General features: G+C 40.0%; 1 protein-coding gene across 10 annotated transcripts in view; it reads right to left on the bottom strand.

Moving 5' to 3' along the window:
* The window catches only part of Nek1 (NIMA related kinase 1), a 134,614-nt gene extending 125,336 nt beyond the window's left edge, over nt 1-9,278 (bottom strand). For 4 of the 10 annotated variants that reach the window (XM_029480465.1, XM_021169624.2, XM_029480470.1 and 1 more), the window contains exons 1-3: nt 8,708-9,278; nt 2,764-2,911; nt 2,291-2,387 (exon numbers count right to left, since the gene is read on the bottom strand). In XM_029480465.1, coding sequence (XP_029336325.1) covers nt 2,291-2,387; nt 2,764-2,880 — 214 coding nt within the window. In that variant the 5' untranslated portion in view covers nt 2,881-2,911; nt 8,708-9,278. Of the gene's footprint in view, nt 1-2,290; nt 2,388-2,763; nt 2,912-8,707 lie in introns of those variants that run through there. The other 6 variants (XM_029480468.1, XM_029480467.1, XM_029480469.1 and 3 more) reach the window with 3 other exon arrangements.
* Nucleotides 9,279-17,737: the final 8,459 nt, after the last annotated feature.

Here is a 17,737-nt window from a genome sequence, read left to right as displayed (position 1 = left end):
ACCAAAACCAGGCAAGACAAGTGACAAAGACAAATGAGAGAACAGCTAAGGGCAGGACAGGGAAACCTGACTGGGATGTGACTCAGAAGGCTCAGTATAAGCACTGGGTGGCTAGTTCTAGCACTCTTTTCTTTACCACCTCTTAGTTTAGAAGACAAAATGCCCCAGAAGTTTTAATTTCTCTTTTCTACCAGTTTGGGGTGTGTATGTGTGCTCAGTATAAAAGACATACGTGTGTGTGTGTGTGTGTGTGTGTGTGTGCACATACATGCCTCACATTTATTATAAAGTTAAGTACAGTGTCTCCTAGAGTTCTGTGAGCTGCTGTAGCAAATTCATCAGATCTTAAAGGAGGTCATAGGAAAGTCCATTTGCAGCTTGTTAGCAGAAATTCAGAGGTCTGGACTTGCTGCTGGGTTTGAAGGACGGAAAGTGTCAGATGTGAACTGGATTAGAGGGCTTTGAGCTGCTATCCACTAAGTGATGCTTGTTTGCAACTGCAAAGTCTCCCACACCTTCTGAGTCACAGAGCAGGGGAAGAAGAAACAAGAACTTTGTTTGCCTACCACAGAATGTGCTGTGTAGGCACAGAAAACAGGATAGGAATAAACAGTGGGCTGTCAAACACGCAAACTCCTAGGGAGTTCAAACGAGGGGAACATGAGAGAAACTGAGAGCTTGTAGTTATATATGCCTACATGTTTCAAACGTTATAAGGAACAGGTACTACTTTAAAATAAAGTAGAACAAAAATGCATCAAAGCCACATTTAAAGAATAAGCCTCCCCTTGTAATCATTCCAATATCTGTAGGTAAAGACATAGTCTGTTACTATTCTAGGATGGACAGGAGAGGGACACATGAAGACTCACCCCTAGAAAAAACAGTGGCAGTTACTGGGTGCTGAGGTAGAAGTTTTCTTGAACGTTGTAATCACTGGTAAACTGCCCAAGATTCAATAAATAAACCCAGGCCCATGCACATGCAAGCAACCGTAATTAAGTCAGTGACTTATTGAAAGGTGGGGGTCTAGCCGGGCGTGGTGGCGCACGCCTTTAATCCCAGCACTCGAGAGTCAGAGGCAGGCGGATTTCTGAGTTCGAGGCCAGCCTGGTCTACAAAGTGAGTTCCAGGATAGCCAGGGCTATTCAGAGAAACCCTGTCTTGAAAAAAAAAAAAAAAAAAAAAAAAAAAAAAAAAAAGAAAGAAAGAAAAAGAAAGGTGGGGGTGTGAGAGTAGGAAGAGGGAGTGTTAGAAGAACAAAGTGGCGTGCGTGTGAAATACAACTAAATTATATTATACATGGAGGAATTGACAAAATAAGGAAATTATTTTTAAAAGTCAGGATCAGAGTATTTTCTCAGCAGTAGTAAAAGATTAGTTATTGTTAATTTTGCCTTCCAAATTTGTGTACTCTGCTGCTTCTTTTTAAGTAATCACTAATAACAATGAGCCAGTATTAAGCTACAAGGGGACAGTTTGGTGTTGTAGAATCCAAAGTGAGTTCAAGACCACCCAGCCCCTTCCCCTCTGAAGGGACTTTCAGAAACATAGCGGTCAAAATGACTAAGTCTACAGCTGCTAAAACAAAATGAACTGTTCTCAGAAAAATAACCAGAACAAGATTAGCAGTTCCCAGAGAAATTCCCCTACCCTGCCCCACACTGAATTCTGAGAAAAAAACCACAAATGCCCTGACCTTGTCGATAGCTGTGACGTTAATAGCTGTGACATTAATAGCTGACCCATAAGTTCAAAATGTACTGCTGCCTTGCTGACCTAATCATAGTAACTCACCATAAGGGCAGGCAAAGTGAGTCACTAGGCCAAAGGTAGTCACCCTATAAAACCAAACAATGCCTGAAAAGGTTACTTGCCATACCAATGAGAATAAGCCAGCTAGCACTGTCGCCTAAATCTGCCCCTTACACGGTATAAAAAGTGTGTTCTTTGTTTGTTCTGGGTCTCTCTTCTGGCCTGCATGCTGAGAGGGGAGTCCCCAATGCATTGAATCGATAAAAAAACAACCTCTTGTGGTTTATAGCGATGGTGGTCTCTGTGGTCTTTGTGAGTGAGGGTCTTTAATGGACTCCAACAGTGTCAATTCTGTCCTAGAATCAAACTGCCACTTACATTTATATATATTAAAGAAACAACAAAAACAAAAATAAAAACAAAAAAAAATTTTTTTCCTGAAAATACATTCACAAAATAATTCCTTACAAGGAAAATATTCAAAAGTTACAAGTGTCTTATAGCTTATTTTAAACATTTGCAAAATAAATCTGACCTTCAAATGATTCTTTATATTGGACAATATTTGGATGCTTCATGTTTGCCAACACAGCAACTTCTCTCCTTGATTCTTGCCTTTCTTTATCAGACATCTTAAATGGGAAGAAAAAGTAAACTAGTAAAACCTCTAATAAGAAACTTGAAAGCCCACCAAGAAGAGAGTGGTTAAAAATAAGGTACAATAACCCACACACAGACACTCAAATCTGAAAGTTAGTTAAACAAGAAAGAAGTGAATCTGTAAGTGCAAGTCTTTTAGGGTGCCCAATCTAGAGTAAGTTACATGAAGGTAAGTATGCTTTTTTCATACTGCTACAGACCCATATCTGAAAGGACACAGATCCCTCAGAAACTAGTGGTCCTCAGTGGAATTACAGCTCTTTCTCATTAGGTTACGCATTTCTGTAATAAAATTGTCCCATCATAACCAGATTATTACGTGTGCAACTGAACTAAAATCATACTTACTCTTGAGATGTTAATTTCCTTGATGACATAATGTCTGCCATCCTCTGTAGATTTAACAAGAACAGCTTTTCCAAATGAACCTTCTCCAATCTTCTGCAGTCTCACATACTTCTCCATGGTTCCTTCCTAAGGCATTTTCATACATATGCTACACACAAAGAAAGAGGTGACAGAGATTAAGCAAGTTTTAACAAAAAGATATCTAACATCTTGACTAAAAGTCAAATAAACTTAGAACAAAACAAAAAGAAAGAGTGGTTTCAGCTTTATTATAATACTTTGAAGCATCCAGTACTAACATACCAACAACAGTACACACACATAAAGGCAAACTTTTGCCTACATGAATCAGTGCATGACTGTATTTGTTTAATAAAAAGAATACAGGATAAATAAGACACAATTTCTTAAAGTTCTTTCAACAATTAAACAATTTCAGGTAAATTTCCTGTACTTATGCTTTAATGCTATTTGTTGTATTATTTGTTGTAAGGGTTTTCTTAGGATGAAATCTAAAATCAAATGTTAAAAGCTTGCAAACATATTACTCAAGCATCATGCAGAAATATCTGTTGGCATACAGTTCAAGAATGGAGTCCTGTGAGAATTCTGAGAGCTTGTGAGAAAACTCCAGAAAACAAGACAAGAGTCCCGTGATACCAGTTTCTTCAAAACCCAGAATTGTTCTTGGAAAGGGTTTTCGTGCTTCTCCCAGGTGTAACAGATAGAAGGGAGCTGACTTCAGCTGTTGTTGTTCATGTGTCTCTATAAAAAACCATGCTTTTGCCACATGTGGCTTGTCCTTGTGATTGTATACTTTACTCATATTACTCTTAACCCTCAAAGTAGAAATTATTTGATGCCCTGAATAAAGTCTGCCTCATTTTTAGCCCTTGCTCTCCCAGGTTCATGCTGCCAGCTAGAATGGTAAACATCTACCACTGTTAATCAATATTATATAAAATGCTGATTCTTAGAGATTCTTATTAGCAGTGGCTATTCTTTATAAAAATAAAATCAGAGGAGCAAAAAAAGTTAAAAAGATCAGGGCCAGCAAGATGACTGGCTCACTGGGTTAAAGGCACCTGTCAGGCAAGCCTGGAGACAAGAGTTTGATCCTTGGAAGAAGGAAACTCCACAAAGTTGTCGGACCTCCACACTTGAGCATGGCATACATGCCTGCATTCAAATACACCATATGTACATATACACACAATTATAATAAACTTTGTTTTTTTTAAAAAGAGAAGTAGAACCTTGGAGCTTGTGGTGTCTTAAATAGGAACAGCCCCAAAGAACTCTTTAGAAGGCTGGGAGGTGTGTTTTTGCTGGACGAGGGGTGACCTTGTTGGAGGAGGTATGGCTTAATTTGAAGAGATGCATCACTGGAAGTAGGCGTTGAGATTTCAAAAGTCCATACCAAGTTGAATATCCCACCCCATCCCCTTGAAGGCCTGCTGATGGATCAGGATGCAAAGATGTCAGCTACTGCTCTGCTATCATGCTATGTCTTCCCACCTGCTGCAGTGCTTCCTTTATCATAATGACTAACCCTCTGAAATCACAAGCAAGCCCCCACCTAAATGCTTTCTTTATAAGAGTTGTCTTGGTCATGGTGTCTCTTTACAGCAAGCAATATAACACTAACACAGAGGGTTCATTTACTGGTCACATGACCTTACACAGTGTTAGTCTCAACCAAGGCCCCTTTCAAACTGGTTGCATATCAGACATTTACATTATGATTCATAACAGTAACAAAATTGCAGTAATTGAAAATTGAAGTACCAATGAAAATACTTTTACGGTTAGGGTCATCACAACATGAGAAACTGTATTATAGGGTCGCAGCATTAGGAAGGTTGAGAAGCACTGCCTTGCACTATTGAGATCTGTGTCTGTTATTCACCCAACAATGTAGATAGAGTATGCACTTAAACACTGTGAGGAACAACTGAAGCTTATACTGACTACTTGAGGTATGTATCACGTTGTTCTTGTTGCTGATGTTTGATGAGACAAATAGTGTTGCATTTCAATTCTTTTTCTGAAAAATCTACATTTATTGAACATTTGTATTTTCTCTATTTGCTTTGCCCATTTCTACTTGCATAGTCTTTTTCATTAGTATGGAAAACCTCATTATTTAATGAGATCCTTATCTGTTATAAAGATAAAGACTTTATTTTTGAGGCAGGCTATTAGTCATGCCTTCCTCAAACTCCTCATTCTGAATGTTGGGATTACAAGTGTGTACCTCCATGCCCATCTTAATATGAACTGGTATGATTACCATACTTCAAAGATTATCCAACCAAGATTAAGTTGTTAGTGACTTGGCTAATCTTGGTTGTCAACTTGATAAATCAACTGAAAATCCATGAAGCAGGGCACACCTGTGAGGGATTTTTCTTGATTTGAGCATTTGAAGTGGGAAGACCCACTCCAGATCTGGATCATTTGAGATAGGAAGACCCATCCTAAATCTGGGCTACCCCTTCTGGTGACGGTCCACATAAATGGAAGATGGAAGCTTTTGTTCTTTGCCTGTTCGCCCTCTCTCTAAGTGCATCCATCCTACTGCTGAGGCACTCTTTCACTGCCATAAGAACCTACTCCTTTAGAACCTACTCCTTCAGGACTGCAGAGCAGCCTTTTGAATAGAACAACTACTAGATTCTTTGCCTTCCCATCTGATGACAGCCAATTTTTCTTTTAAAAAGATTCAATTTTCTTAAATTACAGAACTCTTAATATAGTACTGAAAACTAAAAGTTAATATCCAGCCTGTAGTAAGATTAGTAATTAGTTTATGAAATTTCATGACAAAGAACCTTCCTCAACTTTAAAAAACATTATAATCAGATCTCATTTCAATTTCCATATTGAGAATGATATTAGCAACCTTACGAGAAAGAGGAATTATAACGTTATCATAAAGTTCCAGCCATCAACAGTGAGTGAGAGGAAAACATGGTCTACATTGAATTAACTGGCACAGTGTAATGGCTATCTGGAAACCAGCCAAAATTTAATGTTATCTCCAGAACATGGAAGCTCAATGTATCATATTGCTGAGCTACTTAGAGAGCAAATCATGATAAATTCATCTTAAAAACTCAACTCCATAAATAAAATTACATTAAATAATAACCACATAATGACTTTATTTCACAATTGTCATTGTTTTTGGACTTTTTTGGCAAAAGAGGAAAAAACAAAATTTGTCAGTTTGGCTCTTCATCCAAATTTAATTGCCAATTCAATTCTAGGGACTTCACCAAGGTGGAAGCTATCAGTGTGCCTAGTATTTCATCCTACTGCCATCCCTATACTAAGCTCTGTGGTCGTAATTCAGTAAGGCCTAATCTACTGCCCTTGGTAAGAAGAAAGATGAAGAAAGATAATTCTAAATACCATCAGATAATGATAAACACAGGTATTTTTCTGAGCAACCAAAGATTCATGGTTAATGAGTTTTAGAACACACAACAACAACAACAAAAAAGTCTTTCCTTTTCTGCAGTTAATCCTTGCTCATCACAAGGAATACATGAGCTACCAACTTCAAACCTGTGAGACTACAAATAAATTGTTATACTAGAAAACTATTTCACATGAAATGAAATAAAAGATAATAAAGATACCTTCTGCATCAGCTGGCTTTTTTATACAACCCAAGGCCACCTGCCGAAGGATGGCATTATTCTTATTAGACTGAGCTCTCTCTCTAGAACCAATCAGTAACCAAGAAAATGCTCACAGACATGTCCACAAGGACAGATAGCCTGATGGAGATATTCTTTCAATTGAGAATCCCATTTCTAAGATATATCTGGATTTGTATCAGGTTGGCAAATAACAAACACTCCATTTGGTGGCAAAAGGAAAACATATGTATATATTTATAGTTCCACTTATTTATATACATATTTATGTGTACAGAAACCCACAAATATATAATACCTCTGTAAGGACACAAAATGAACTAATAATATTGCTTCCAAAGAATGAAAATTAAGAGTTGAGAAGTCTTCGATCTTTTGTATTAGAATTAACTAGTTAAAACAACAAAATTAAATGTTAATCAGCCATGTACAGCCATTCTTATACTGATATAAGAATACAGAGCAAATCAGTTTCTCCTACATAAATTAAAACAAAACAAAACAAAAAAAAACAAGTTTATATGGAGAGAGACCGTGTGTGTGTGTGTGTGTGTGTCTCTACTCTAAGAAGACTTGTGGGAGCTTGTTCTTCCACCATGTAAGTAGGTCAAGGGGACTGAACTAAGGTCATTCAGGCATCAGGCTTAGTGGCAAGTGCCTTTATCTGCTGGTCCATCTCGATGTCCCTATTTAAATTTTGAACAGGATGGGGTTACAGGTTGGAGGCAGAAGCATCTGCCTACTATTCACCAGGCATCCTTGAACAATTTTCCGTTTCCAAACACTTCACCTTAACATTTAAATTCTTGCTACTACAATATCTTGTTTCTTTTTAAGTATATGAACTATGCTCCAGAAAAATATTCCTCAATTCTAGTCAAATTAGATAGGTACCTTTCTAATTTTCTAAGAACTGTTTCAAGCAAGTAGTGCTTGATACAATAACATGAACCACATATTAAAATTTTCAGAGTCTAGGAATTTTAAACTGTACCTCCATCAGTTAGGAAAACACTGACAGACACTAAGCATTGGCTATTCCAAAGGGAAACATTAGGAATAGGTGAGGCCTACTTCTAACAGATGCCAAGAGGTCTTCTGGGACTGTCTGCAGGCAAAACCTATACACATGGTTCTTCCAAAACAATAGAGACAACCTGAATTGTAGAAAAGGGTCAATGTGTTTTCCCAGAAAGGAAAATTCTCTATTTTTTTCATTATGAGGAAACATTAGAAAAAAAACCAAAGAATTGCTAATATTTTTTAAGTGTGTGTTTTCTTCTTGGTAAATATATTTAGACAATACCCAAGGGGTTGATAATAGAAACTATCAAAAAGCAAACAGAAACTTCCTATGTGTGAAAAGCTATCACGTCCACAATTCTAGAAGGGTAAAACCTACTTGGAATACAGTGCCAATGCATTAGTAACACGACCTCAAAAGAACTGTGGTTAAGATCCACAGCCTTCATCAGATTTCTGACAGACTTTCCTTTTCAGTGTAAAAACCAGTTTTCCCACAAAATCTGTTACTCGGGTTTCACCAGAACAAGAGGCCATTTTAAATGTAGACCTCTAGATCCTAGAAACTAGAAACAAAGAACTGCTTCTTTTTCCATCTGGCTGCTGCCCATCACCTCCACTTACTGCAGCATAAGCAAAGCCCATCACCATGAAAGCTCAGATGGACTAGGGCTTTTAAGCCTTCACAAACATTTCCGATGTGATTTATGTAGGCAGTAAAAATGTTTCTGCTTCTAGGGAGATCCTACGGGGAAGAATAAAAAAATTGGGTGGGGTATTATAACTCAGTGGCAGATCACCTGCCTAGCAAAAATGAGATCCTGTCATCCAATCCCCAAGACCCCTTCCCAAAGTTACACTGAATTATTAAAGTGGTAAAACTTTTTATACTTTACACGTGGAAATTGTGTCAAACCATGGAAAGAGAAGTGATACATTAGGCTTTAGGGTAACCAGTTAACTGCTATTTTTCTCATTAAAATATACAGGCATCTAATCTATTTAAGTGACTTATCTACTTAGATTAGTTTATCGTCTCTTAAGAGTGCGTTATCTTTTTAGAATACCAAAGGATTGCCTTGAGCCATACACAAGTCCTCCCCATTAACGATTTAAGGAGAAGAAGGTGCTTTAGGTGCAAACACGTAAGGCGAGTATCCATGCACTCCACAGAAGATCTATATAGGTCTCACGCCCGGTGAGTTCACCATTCTGCTTGTCTGCTTGTCACTGCTTTCCCACGTGCAACTCACCTCAATGACACGGGACCTGAGTCAGAATAACAGTGGCGACCATAAGCACCGGTCTAGTGGCGGCCGTGTCTTCCTATAGGACTTAAGGCAGAAGCACCACGATGCATTTTGGAAATGACATGCTGTAAGAGAAAGCAAGTCTGTCTACCCAGCAGCCGCTCACAGCCCAGGCTGCGACTCCTACACCTGGCACCGGTCTCTGGCTGACGCGTCAGACTTGCCACCGTCGGGTCAGGCACAGTGCTCCGCGACCCGCCCTGGCTACGCGGACGAAACAAACACAGCGGTTCCTGACCCCTTGGAAACGGCGGCTGCACAGGGAGAGTTGTTGGGTACCGCCCCCAACTTCACAGGTCGAGGTGGCTTGGCCAGGCGCGGACCCGCAGCGTGTGGGACTGGGAGGCTACCTGTCGCCCAAGTCCTCTCGACTCGTCACAGTGACTATGGATTCCGGGGTGAGGGCAACTGCACAGGCTCAAGGTAAGGACGCTGCACGTTGCCGCCCTGAAACCATACAGCTACTGCTGAGGAGAGGGGAACGGCCCTCGCGTCACTGTCGCTGGCGTGTGACGTCAGCGCGCAGGAGCCGACTTGTGTCGCTGCAGGGGAGGAGCCGGGATCTGTGGTGGGCGGGGCCAGGCGAAGCGAACGGACAGTACGTGCGAGGCGGGGCTGGACTAAGGGTGGTAGGGGCGGGGCCCCGGGGAAAGGCGGGGTTACAGAATAGGAAAGCTAGTGGGACCCGGCTCTCAGCAAGCTGCTGAGCTGGCGGGGAGCGTGAAGGACCAGAGGCCGTCCTAGAGAAGAGAGAGACTAGGGAGACGGTGCAGTGAGTGGAGGCTGGTGGTAGGTGAAAGCTAAAAGGGGCGGATCGGGGGCGGAGCGTAGCAAGCCGGGGATGGGTAGGGCAGAATCGGGGAGGGGGGGAATGGGGCGGGGCATCGTCAAGGGGCGGGGCCATCGGAATGTGTTTGGGCCAAAAGAGCTAGGTAGTACTGGGACTAGAGAAGGGACTGGGCAAATGCATTGGTGCACGCACTGGGGACTTGGGGCGGGGAGGTGGAGACTGGAGCAACTTCAAGGGTTAAACACTTCAAGCACCAAAGGGAGAGCATGAGGTACTGAAGGAGAATGTGAAAGATGGGTGTCGGTAGAATAACGTAAAACCGGAAAGAATTAGGCTGAGTGAAGGCGGGAATTTCGCTCGGGAATCTGACTCAGGCTGAAGAGAACATAGTAATAACTTTTTCCCACACGGTACACAGATAAGGTACTTTTAATTTGAGCGCTCATTACTTAACTGAGGATGCCATATATTTACAAGTAATTTTTAAGTACAATGCCCTTTAAAAAGTTATTTTAAGGGATGGCTCAAACTGCTCAGCTCTGAAGACAGAAGACCAGGCAGGGTTCTGGGACCCAAACCCTGGTCTGGTTAACTCACCTGTAACAACTTCAGGAGGATCTTCTGCAAGCACCGGGACCTGAACTTATGCACATATCCACAGTTACTTCGTGAACTTGAACGAAGCAGTTTTATCTTTAATTTTTAAAATACAAGGTTACAATACAGTGTCCTACACCTTTATGTTTACTGTATGTACATTTTATACTGAAGGGACTGACGATGTACAGTAGAATAAAAATCATTCGGTGCAGGAATTGAAACAGTTGAGAACAAACCTGGTGTCATCCGGAGTAGTTCTACTCAGTGAGCTAGAGGATGGCACTCTAGAAGTCCATACTTGAGGCAGGAAGAGGATTGTGTCTTTGTATACAGCCATAGTTGCTGTCCACGTTGTTCCAATCATGTGAAGACACTACAGAGGCTGCATAGACCTTGCCTAAGATCTGCGAGCAGATGATTTCTCTTTTCCCATCCTTCCCCCATCCCACACACCCAAATCGACTTCTAGGTTCAGGAGCTTATAATTATTTCTAGCTTGGAAATGGACAGATTAAGGGCTTCTTCACCAGATGGTGACACTGCAAGTTACCTAAGCTAGGTAACAAATGTTGAGATTCAGCTCTTTTGTTTTTTGTTTTCGAGACAGGGTTTCTCTATGTAGTTCTGGCTGTCCTGGAACTCACTTTGTAGACCAGGCTGGCCTTGAACTCAGAAATCTGCCTGTGTCTGCCTCCTAAGTGCTGGGATTAAAGGCGTGCGTCACCATGCCCGGCGAGATTCACCTCTTCAATCTCCAGGAAACTACAAGAGACTTATTTCCCATATGTTTTTACTTCTAATCTTTAGCTCCATCCAACTCCACCTGGCAGGAATTTTTCTATCTATGTACAACTCTAGTTCTGCCCACATAACCCTGTCCAGCAAAGTGAGGGGGCATCGCTGCGACCTGCTAATCTAAGCAAATACTTTTTTGCTGCTTCCATAAAGAATGGCTACTCAGTTATATCTGAAGATAATGCTTTAGGCACTGGTCAACCTGTTGATGGGAATATAAATTGCTAGTCTTTCTAAAAGCATGTTGTCAATGTGTACACTCTTTGACTGTAGAATTTTACATCTTGAAACATGGAGCCAAAGAGGAACATATGAAATGTACTTTTATGGTTTATAACCAGATAACTTAGAACCAATGTAATTATCTACAAAAAAACTGTTTAGATCACAATATATTTAAACATGAAATACTCAAAAGCTAAGCAGGATCTATTTTTACTGACTGTTATTTCAACTGTTATGCTGACGTAGTTTGAGGAAAGAGGAGACTAGAAAGGGAAATCACCAGGTTTATATGTCCCTGTACTATTTAATGTTTGATTTTTACAACACAAATATTTTTTAGTCTTAAGTATTCTAGTGGAATCTTCTTTTTAAAGAAAGTAGTTTTGATCCTTGGAACAATCTACTAGTCTTTAGTATACAAAAATATTTTGGGGCTGGAGAAATGGCTCAGCTGTTAAGAGCACTGACTACTCTTACAGAGGTCCTGAATTCAATTCCTAGCAACCCCATGGTGGCTCACAACCATCTGTATGTGATCCAATCCACTCTTCTGGTGTGTCTGAAGACAGATACAGTGTACTTATAAAAATAAAATAACTAAATCCTTAAAAAAGAGAGAGAAGTTGTCCTTGAAATATAATGTATCTCCAAATTCTTAAAAAATATTTCTATGTAATAAATAATACTCATGTATATACATACTAGCATATTAGTACTAATGTTTTAAAGTGGGTTATGATACACATATTTCTTTATGGTATATGGTACACACATAAATAATTTAACAGTAGATCCTGAACATCTCTCTAAAAAACATCAAACTCCTGTCCATATGAGGATTCCATGATCAGCAGATCGGGGAGGAACCTTAACAGATAAAATGTCTGCTGTAAACAACTGTAGTTCAGATCTCTAGAACCCATGTAAAAGGATTGGATAGGCCTGTTGGTTGCCTGTACCCCAGCAGAGACAGGAGATTCATGGGCAAGCTGGCCAGAATTGGTGAAGTCTATACATACTGAGAGACCTTCCCTTGATAAAGCAGAGAGCAATTGAGTAAGATATTCAATGCCATCTTTGTGCCTCTACATGCACACATTAATGTACATCCCCTCTACATGTGCCCATAGATTCAAACACACATGCCACACACAAATACACTTGCAAAAAAATTTTGTGATATGTATGTACTAAAACCCACTTGTTTCTTATCATATTGTATTCTTAAAAATGTTTTTAATTGAAAGAAAATTATACTGCTTCCTCCTCCTTTCCCTCCCACATTTGCTTCCCATGTCTCCCCTCAACTTGATGGCTTCTTAAATTATACTTGTTACATGTGTATGCACAAATATATGTAAATAAAACCTATTTGCTCCATCGTGTGTATATATGGCTTCCAGGCTGATCACTCTATATTCAACAGTCAATAAAAGGGCTCATCCCTGGGAGAGGGCAATTCTCCAGCAGTCATTAGTTAGCTGTCATTCATTGTCAAGGAATGAAACACCACTAAAACTTTCTGCGCCCCTCCCCCAGCATACCCATTGATATTACCATTGCTCTAGCTGTTATATAGCCATTTCTAGTCCAGACTATAAATGACTTCCTGGAATTTTGGCTCTTACAATCTTTCCCTTCCCTTCTGAGGTCTTTTGAATCATGGCTGTAGATATATCCATTGGTTTCTGCATTGTGTCCCTTTCTGGTTGTCTGTGATGGTTTCCGTTTGCTGGGGGGGGGGGGAGAAGAGGCTTCTTTGATGAGGGGGGTTAATACACTTTTATTTCTAAGAGATTCCTAAAAGTAGGTGTACTAAGTCAAATGTATGTATGTATGCATGCATTTCCCACTTTAACACTGCCGTACTTTGGATACATACTGTTGGGTAACAAATTATCTTTAAACATTAGAGGCCTCTCAGTTATGTGAGCTGGCAGTCAAGGATGGTTCCACCAAGCAGTTCTGCTCCACACAGCCTGGATTAAGATGATGCGTTTAGCTCTCAGTTAGTGCTTATGGGTCACTGGATGCTCCAGGAAGCTTCATTCCTGTGGGAGATCCTTGGTGTCCTCCAGTCTCTCCACATGAATAGCTAGGATTGCTCTCAGCATTGTGATCTCAGTGATGGTTTTTCCACAGCAGCTGCCTTCAAATAAGGAAGACAGAAACTGCCAATTCTTTTAAAGGCTAGGTCTAAAACAAGTCTGATGTCATTTGGGCCATGTTTTTGGTTTAAAATAAAAAGGCAGAGAGGCAACATTTATTAGGTGGGGGAAATCAATGTCAGTCGTATTTGGAACTTATGTTAAATATCTTGGGTTACCTTTATACAAAAAGTGCCTAAAAGTAGACTCACACTCCTTGTGTATTTCTCTTAATTTTGCCTAAATTTTGCAATTTTGCCTTGATTGTCTTTCATATGTTGTGCTACTAGAAGTCAGTTTAGGGATGGTGTGTTGGTTCAGGGAGTAAAAGTGGTTTCTGCCAGTCATGATGACCTCAATTCAATCCCAAGGACCTATATAGCGGAAGAAGAGAACTAACCCTCACAAGTTTTCCTCTAATATTCATAGGTAATGCCATATAGTGTACACGTGTGCACTCACATGATAAATAAAACATAATAAATTACATAATATTATATAAGCTATTTATGAAATAAAGAAGCTAACAGTTTGCCATGATATAAACAAATGTTTCTATTGGTCTCAGTAAGACTTTTTTTATGGTGTCTTTGGCTCCATGGAAAAATTAAATGAAATACAATCAATCCTGTCTGTCTCCTCTCTTGCCATGCATATCCTCAATCCCCAGCTATGAAATAACTTCAATGTTCTTTTGCTTTCATAGTCTTAATCCATCTGAAATTACTTTCTGTAATTACCACATGAGAACCATCTTTGTATTCTTTTTGGAGGGAAACTAGATATTCCTTTGTCGATGACTAGAGGTATAATCTTTCATATATTAAATTACCACTTATATTTGTATTTATTTCTATATTTCTTTTCGGTGTCTTCACTGGTCTCTGTCTTGGTCCATCTTCTGTTGGTGTCGTGGAGTGACTATCTGACAGTGGGTAACTTTTAAGAAAAAAATTTATTTAGCTAGTCATAACCTAGAAACAGCATCATAACATGGAAAACGAGCAGATAAAGGAGTAGGTACATGGAGAAAAAAAACACGAGAATTGGCCTTGCTTTAAAACATCTTGCTATGAAGATAATTCACGAGAGTGTAAAAACCCCACATGAGGGTTTTACAACAAACACCTATTAAACACCTTCAACAACACCTATTGCCTTCAACAAACACCTATTAAAGGAAATACTACCACCAACAGATGGCTGAGTGGGTAAAAGCACTTAGCAGTGAGTGTGAGCCCTAGAACCTAAGGCAGATGTGGGTTCCATAACCTCAGCAACTCAGTGTGGGGTGGGAGGCAGGGTTACCACAATAGCCTGGAAGCTTTCAGGTCAGATACCCTGGAGTCCCCATTGTCACAGAAACAACAGAAAAGACACTAACTCTTAATACTGCTACACAATTCAATATCAGGGTATTCTTTTGTTTTTCATTTTATTTTTAAAATTTTATTTATTTTTACATTTTTTCTAGATAGGGTTTCCCTGTGTACCTGTGGTTGGTGTAGAATTCACTATATTAAGTATATGTAATCCGGCTGCCCTTAAACTTGTGGCAAGCCTCATGTCTCTGCTCCCCTAAGGTAAAGACTTAGCCCTTTCATAGGGCTGGGATCACAGGTAGACAGCTTTGTGCATTATTGAAAGACTGAGCCTTTGGCTGCACAAAATATGAGGAAGGAATCCTTTCATGACTGATTTGAAAATGTGGTTGTATTACTATGCAAGGCAGGATTTTGTAGAAAAGAATCACATGAAACCGGAAAATCCTTTGCTATTCCATGTTACTCCAAAGCTGCTCAAGATAACGGGATTTATCTTAGGAGTGAAAAAGGCAAAGGACAAGAGTCATATTTTACTACATCCTTGATACTGCTGCTGCCAGAAGGAAATCATAACGTAGACTTATGCTAAGATTCTCCTGATAGACATGGGTGGGGCTTTGTGATTTGCTGTTGTAGCTGATGTTATTTGTTCATGGTGCTGGACTTGGAAAACCAGGGTCTTATCTACCCTAGGCAAATGGTCTACCACTAAGCTACATGTTGCTTAGTTTCTTTCTTTTCTTTCCCTTCCTTCCATTCTTTCTAGACCAGGCTCCCCTCAAACTTAGAGACCTGCTGCCTCTGTCTTTCTCCCCAGTGCTGGGATTAAAGGTGTGTGCACCCAGTTTCTTATTTCAAGGAAAGTTCATAGCAACATAAAAGGAATAATCCAGAGGAAACCTATGTGCTTCCTGGTGCTCTTTTTGGCTTTTTTTTTTTTTTTTTTTTGCCAGATTTACAAAATACAACCTGGCATTCTCAAAGCAGGAAAACTACTAACATGGGGAAAGTCTTAGGTCTTTCACAGGTCATAGGCACTATTTACTATTTTCCTTTGGCCACGGTGTCAGGAAGACGAACGTACATTTGGTGGAAACACACCTGCCCTGTGAGTTCTTTCGGTTTTTTTCCTAAATATTAACAGGGTTTGGTTACTATCACTGCTTAAGCTCCCTTCTACCAACAATAAAATCCAACTTAAAAGAGAAAGTGACCTTTTGCAGATAAATTACTTCTGTGTCTCTGAATACCTCCAGTATATTAGAATGTATACTAAGACATTATTCTATAAAAGGCTGAATTAAGTATACCAGGGCGGGCAGCATATTTTAGCTCCCCAAAGACAGCCTTGTCTGTCTAATCCCTAGAATCAGTAAGTTAGGTTATAGGAAGACTCTGCCTTTCACTGACGGCTTTGAAGATGAGGGAGTAAATGAGCCAAGAAATTCAAATGTTTTCTAATAACTACAACAGCACCAAGGCTGATTCCTCCCTAGGGCTCTAGAAGAAAACGACCTAGCCAACTTTGATTTTAACCAGTGAGACTTGTGTCAGAATTTTATCCTATAGAACTCTCATATAATAAATACCTGTGCATAGCAACAGGAGAGTCACACAAACTCTCATTAAAGTTCTAAGAATATTGATAGGCTGCTGGTTTTGTTTGTTGTTTTTTTTTTCATAAGTCTATAAAAATTCCTTATTGAGAATTATCTCTGCCATAAGAATATCACTCTTAAAAGGGTTGATAAGATCCCCCATCAATGAGGACAAGGTAAGAGATCATGTTGCAAGTGTCCATGTCACAGCACTTATACTACACAGTGCCGGGGATCTCCTGACTGTCTTTCAACTCAGGTTGAGGCCGAGGCCAGGAATTTATTTATGCACCTCCCTGCTGAGTCACAATACAGCTCCTTGAGCAAGGGGAACAGATTTTTTTCTGACAAGAATCTCGGAGGAATCACAAAGAAGTTGATTTCTTGGGTGTAATCTATTTTTTGATGACGCTATCACACAGAACATTATTGAATGTGGTGCTTCTGAGCCTCACACACTTAAGGAGTATTTACAAGAAAGGCTTACATCTAACCTGGAAACAGTTAAAATTATTTCTCTGAAGAGAGTGAAGATTGAGAACTACTAGTGTGGTTGGATGTATACCAGAAATTAAGTATTTTACTTCTGTTAAGCTTGAAGTAGAACACAGCATTTCTGGTATGCCACAAACTGTGCCCACCACATGTTTTAAAATAAATTATTCTCACAAATCAGTGTATAAGTGTTACAAAAAAAACGAAAACAAATGTATAAGTAGACAGTTTTCTTGTCTACTTAAAGGAGTAATCTTTCACAAAAGAACTAAAACAGTACAGAAGGAATCTGTCATCTTTATAGAAAACAGATCGATTGGCTATGACTACTGCTTTTAATAAAAAATCTAGACGCTCCCCCTGCAAAAGAATCAGGCTACATGTCAACAGTGAGAGCCCAAGTCACACTTAATATATGTAAGACCGTAAATATACTAGGACATTAGTATTCATTAGGCGATATATAAATATACATGAGACACTCAACCAAGACATGTCTTAATTCTGCCACCCAGTGGCGACTGCCATCCTGGTCCCACAGGTCTTGTCCAGTTACAAACACTGCACCTACCTGTTCACCAGGCTCTTGGGCAAGCTCTGGCCGAGGCCAGGAATTTATTTATGCATCTCCCTGCTGAGTCACAATACATCTCCTTGAGCAAGGGGAACAGGCTTCCTATATATTGTGACACACGACAGGAACCCAGTATGTAAGACCACGTGGAACCCTCAGCTCTTTGGAAATGCATGGTGTCTAAATTTGAATTCATCAGGATTTTCTCTTTGGTATTTTTTTGTTAAAGCGCATAACCTGCGACGGCGCGTAAGGCTGGGTAACACCATAGTACACTCTGTACACCATTACAGGCCCTGTAGCATTAGACCCGGCTCTGGAACCCCGGGGGTCATACGCTCGCTTCTGCCTGCTTCGGCTTCTCACGGCTGAGCGGAAGCCAGGCTTTGCCACGGTGCCCGGGACCGCACGCTTCCAAAAGCGC

This window comes from Mus caroli, chromosome 8 (assembly GCF_900094665.2).
Source record: "Mus caroli chromosome 8, CAROLI_EIJ_v1.1, whole genome shotgun sequence".
Taxonomy (NCBI): Eukaryota; Metazoa; Chordata; class Mammalia; order Rodentia; family Muridae; genus Mus; species Mus caroli.
Note: the sequence above shows the minus strand (reverse complement) of the source record. Positions and strands in the feature narration are given on the sequence as shown.